This window comes from Buceros rhinoceros, unplaced genomic scaffold (genome assembly GCF_000710305.1).
Source record: "Buceros rhinoceros silvestris isolate BGI_N320 unplaced genomic scaffold, ASM71030v1 scaffold1223, whole genome shotgun sequence".
NCBI classification, from domain to species: Eukaryota; Metazoa; Chordata; class Aves; order Bucerotiformes; family Bucerotidae; genus Buceros; species Buceros rhinoceros.
The window spans coordinates 22,659-28,141 of NW_010403972.1; the positions used below are offsets into that span (position 1 = coordinate 22,659).

General features: G+C 40.2%; 1 protein-coding gene across 1 annotated transcript in view; it reads left to right on the forward strand.

The window, feature by feature from the left end:
* Positions 1-5,483, forward strand: part of LAMA3 (laminin, alpha 3) — a gene marked incomplete at both ends in the record, with an annotated part of 74,806 nt that overhangs the window by 8,265 nt on the left and 61,058 nt on the right. The window contains 4 exons of the mRNA XM_010133179.1: positions 1,415-1,547; positions 2,780-2,922; positions 4,148-4,248; positions 4,383-4,536. Coding sequence (XP_010131481.1) covers positions 1,415-1,547; positions 2,780-2,922; positions 4,148-4,248; positions 4,383-4,536 — 531 coding nt within the window. The remainder of the gene's footprint in view (positions 1-1,414; positions 1,548-2,779; positions 2,923-4,147; positions 4,249-4,382; positions 4,537-5,483) is intronic.

A 5,483-nucleotide genomic window follows, 5' to 3' on the forward strand; every position in this document is an offset into this window, starting at 1 on the left:
TTCCCTACTGTCTGTATTTTCCATTTTGGCCCACTGCCTTTCTGCAATCACCTAGATTTTAGCTATCTAGCCTGTAGATCTCTCAGCCCTGCCATCTGACGAGTGCTTATCTTTGCTTTCTGCTTTCCGTTTCTGTTGAGATGGTGGAGGTCTCTGGGATAATGGTGACAGAAATGAGAAATATACATTCAGAGCAGTGTATGGGAACTGACAATCTTGCATTTATTGTAACTTTTAGGAGTAAGAGAAAGTAAGGCTTTGTGCTCTGTTCTCAAATGTATGGAACGGAGAAAACCTGTGTGCATTTGAGGAAGCAGAATGGACCACAATGTTGGGGAGGTTACTGTATCACAAGCATCTTGGACAGGAATAGCAGGTGGATTGTGACGGATGAACTGGTGGGAATTGGATTAAGAGGGGTGCTTTAGGATTTAGGATGGAAAGAAGGAAGCCAAACCCCTGAGGTTGCACAAATCCTATTTTTTCCTAATCCACTACCAATCTTTAAACATGTCTCTGCCGATTCTGTTGCTCTGCAAACTAAGTAATTCGGGATATGTGAATGCAGACTCCCATGGGCTTGAGAATGGTGTGCCTTCAGAGGTGTCAGATCAGCCCCAAAGCAAAGAGAGTCATACATATTATCGCACCTCTAAGAGACTGTGGGACCTGATGGAGAAGCAGAAGTTTCAGTGACAGTCTGAGATGCCTGCATGCTGTGGAGCACTGTGTGTCATCTCAGACTAGGATCAATGATTCTGGCCTGTTCCTTGGAATATGGACAACTTGATACAATATGCCTCTTTTATGGCATGGAAGGGGAGAATAAGTGTAAAATACTGTGCAGGTATCTAGGTGACAATATCAACACACATGTTAAGCCATTCTGTATCTTTCTGGATAATTACTCAATGAGAGCTTTATTTCACAGGATGTCTTGTTCTGTATTCTTTTGTAAGCTGCCTGAGCCTTTCTTTTCTCTTACAGAGTTTGTCTTTGCCAAATGGTTCTTCTTTCTCTGGGTGCCAGCAACAAATAATACACTTTCCTTTCCTCCTTTTTCCCTTTCTTTTTATGTTTCCCAGCCAGAGGTGGTTGTGCCTGTCACTGTGGCTTCCCCTAAGCTCTTCCACCTAGTCCTCCACTATGTCAGCCTGGGCTCAAAAAGCTCTAAAGGGAAGATATCAGTTGCTGAGGGAAAACATTTTGGCACTAATTATACTTGTAAGTGAATTAATTTTCTCACTAGGCTTACCTGTCTTCCTCTGTCATACACCAGCACTGCCATTCCTGTATATCCTTGTCTGCATGTGCATTTTTCTTGTAGGACTTTAGTATGGTGCTTGCATGGCTTCTAACCGTTCCTCTATTCAGCACTTTATGGCTGTTTTTGTTTATTAACTTCATTTTTCAGAATGAAGTGAGGATAACTTTGAATGTCGAAAAATCAAACCTCTACTTATTTCGCATTATCCTGAGGTATATTAACCCTGGAGGCGAAACATTATCTGGTCGTGTGTCTGCTTGCCAATCTCAGCCTGAAACAGGTAGGTGCAACTCAGTGGTGCAACAGATCAGATGAATGTTACATCAGAGAAGACTTTTCAAGGTGCACCTAGGTCAAAGTTGTAATGTCACTTAAAAGCCATCACTTTTAACAGTGTCAGTGCTTTTTGCCGTGTAACTGATGTGGCTGTGCTTGCATGAACCCTCTACTTACAGCAGTAATCAACATTTGTTTTTCCCATGTTGGTCAAAAACTCAGTACTCGCAGTTCTGCACCTGAAGTTGTGAACTGTGGGTTTTATGGAGCTTTTAAATAAGGGATAACAGCACTTATTTTGGTATAGTTACCTTTAATATTTCAGTTCAAAGGTGACTTCTGCCTTCATTCCATGAATAACATTTATTTAATGATGAATCCAATCTACCAAGTTTCCTCTGATTATAGACCTCTACAGCATGTGATGTCTTTTGGACCTGATAAAAGCTAAGTAATCCACATCCTTGGAATGGTAGAGGCATACCAAGCTGATATGCAGAATTATCTCTTACTGTGCCAAAGCTCAGCGTATTGATGGGAGCTAATGGAGTTTAGTCATGGATCCTTTTAGTAATGTGGAGGAGACAAACCTGACAACCTACAGATACCACTTGGCAGAGTGGCAGCAGTTCGTGGTCATGCCTGACTTACATTGCCTGGGAGGCAGCTTTCGTCTGTGTCCAGGGGCTTCAAAGAGGAAACCGTTAATATTCATAAGAATTGATCTTCACAACTTCTCTTTGTTAAAGCATACTACCACTACGTTTCTGATGTACATCACCTCTGCCCAGAAGTTACCTTCAGTTACTATGTGTAACTAAACATTTTAGATGCTACTGAGAACCGCCAGTATCTGAAGTCACATGAGAACAGAATCTGCATCCTCTGAACAAACTGTGAGACAGTGTGGAGACAGGCACTCTACTGGAAAATAATGGAAGAGGAAAGTGAAGAAGTGCACATTTCAGAATATTGCAAAGTTGGTCATTTCAGGGGCAGAACTCTCCTTTTATGAGCCAATTTGCTAATAAAAATGAAGACAACAACCACTGCCTAACTCTGTATCTAACTGTGTGGTCGAATGCACTGTTAATACATATTGACAAAAAATATCGGCTCCTGTTAGACCAAGTTTAATGGATGAGATCATCAGTCCAGTGCACTAAGCAAACAGAGACATTTTACACAGTCCTTATTTTTTTGCTTGTTTTTTTACTTGATTTTTTTTTCTGTCAGGGGCTGCTCAGAGCAAAGAGTTTGTCTTCCCACCCAGCAAGGAGCCAGCTTTTATCACAATCCCAGGAACAAGCTCCACAGAGCCTTTCTCACTGGTTCCAGGCACGTGGACTGTCAGCATAATGGCAGAGGACGTCCTTTTGGTAAGAAAACAACCGACGAAAACAAGTGCTTGAAGGCTGTCATGATAGTATTGCTCTGGAATTATTTGCTGGGAAAAACTCTGTAAGCAGTTGAAATGTAGCACTAGTGAAGAGAGTACAGCATCATTATGACAATTTACAGTTCTGCCTCTTTTTTTTTTTTCTTCTCTGACTCTCACCTGCTCTATTTTTTCTTGTACTTATAGACTTTAAGTCTGTCCAGAATCTGTACCTTCAAAAGATAAAGCAATATTAAAATACAGTACAATTGGTTGAGCATAAACGCTCACAGAAATTCATCATTCTTACATATCAGATGTCGTATCTAAAGCTTAGGTTAACCACAGATGACCAAGGCCTTAAGTTTCTTAACCAAAATTATTCAGGAAAGTATTATAAGATGGGCTGCACGATTAGCAGGTAATTTTCTGAATGTTTTTATCATCCCATCATTACTCTTCTTTCACTCACTGAAAAACTAACAGCAGTTCTGAGAAATTGCTATAAAAAGACTAATTGTTTGTGCTGATCATTTATGAGAACCTGAAACAGGATGACAAAGACAGTATAGTGAAATTCTTATGTATATTGTATAGTCATTAAGTCTGGGGCTCTTAAAATTATGGAATCCACATAAAATGTTGTTGAAGAGATTGAAAATGTCTTGCTCTATTAATTATCTTAGCCCACCACATTCTCGCAATAACAGTTTTTATAAATAAACTCTAATACGTTAATTTAAGGAGGCAAGGCAGAGCAAAAATACACCGGCTTTTGAAGCACAGGTTAACAAATTATGTGGAATATTTTTATAAAGTCACGTGGGATATGTGACTCTCCTTCATGGAGTCATGCACAGTTGAGTTCCCTGCACGTGGGTTGTACTCGTGGGTGAAAACTGCACCCAGCTCTCCATGTGTTACCAAGCTTTGGGAAGGCTCCTTTATGGGCACTGCCTTGTAGAGGACATGGTGAGAGAGTGGCTTCAGAGTTTCCCTGCTCCCAGGGCAGCTGCCTTCTTCCCATCTCTGGGTACAGAGTCAGGGAGACACAGTCTGAAGTTACTGGCCCATGTAACAACAAGAAGAATCCATGTATTGCAGATATCCTCTGTAAAAGTGCTTTATGTGGTTGATTTTGATCACGGCTACATTGTGAAAGTCTAGAGATGTTCCTTTTGTATTTTTCTGCATGGTCTTGCATTTGTTGTATTCTTTGTTCATAGGATTATATGGTGCTGTTACCTAGTGATTACTACGAAGCATCCATCTTGCAGATAAAAGTTACAGAGCCTTGCACCTATTCAGGACGAGCTTCAACAGAGCAGTCAGTATATATGCTACAGAATAAACCAGTGCATTGGATTATTTTGTTATTATCCTGCTGTGCTTGAGAACAATAATAATCCTGTGGTTTGTTTGGGTTTTTTTCTTCTTTTTGTGTGTGTGTGTGTGTGTAAGCTGCTTGCTCTATCAGTATTTGCCACTGGACAGATTTTCCTGTGTCCTTGGTTCAGAGGCAGCATATTTCAGACATGGGGGAGAATACAGAAGAATACCTGTGCGACAGCCAACTCCGGATCAACCTGCGATGACCCATATTAGTGGAAGAGAGGTCAGGTTCCTCCCTGCTAATTGCAGTCCCGGCTGCATGGTTGACTATAAACCTACTGGACTAAAACAGTTGCAGATGTACGGCTCGGGGTTTGCAGACCTGTAAAGCATTCCTCAAGCAGACTCTGCGCCAAGTTCTGCATTTCATACAGAACTGTGTAAACGGATCAGTGAAAGCAGATTTATAATGGGACTAGAGTGGACATTTCACACTGGCAAAAGTGTTTTGTTGAATAAAAACCTTCTGCTTTAGGCAGACCGACTTGTTCAGCATACCGTTTAATTGCAGCAGAAGTGGCATAATGGCTTGTCGGCAGGAATGATGTACATACATCTCTCTAAATTAATCTTTTCTTTTTCATATATAGCTATACTTACGTAAAACTTTGCTTTACTCAAAACCAATGAGAAGCAGTAATGGCACTGCTGTAGGTCCACTGAAAGAGAAACATATGTTTCATGAAATAAAAAGTTATACTAGAAGTGTGTTTGGTGAAAATAAGGGGTTTTATCAAGTACATGATAATTACATGTCAAATGATTATGCGCTTGATTACTGAGCTTGGATATTGCTTTTAAAAAAACCAAGTGCAATAAGAATACTTATATGCCACAGGCCCTGGTGCTTCATCACCAGTGCACGTTCAGAATTTTACTGCTATAAACAATTGTGGTGAAGTCAAGAGGGCTGTTGACAGAACTATTTACGTGTTTAAGTTTCCATAGCCTAAGGAAATATTGAAAAAACACCATTTTAAATTTGAAAATAATTACATAGCCAGAAAAACCTCTGTAACCACAGCACTTTCCATGCAACTGCTTTGAAGTATTTTGCATCAAATGTTGTGTTAACTAGTTTGTATAGGTAAACTAAAAGAAAAAAATCAATGCTTCAGGAAGTGGCATTGGCTGTTTGCTAGAAGAGGTGCTTTCACTGTTTGTAGGGAA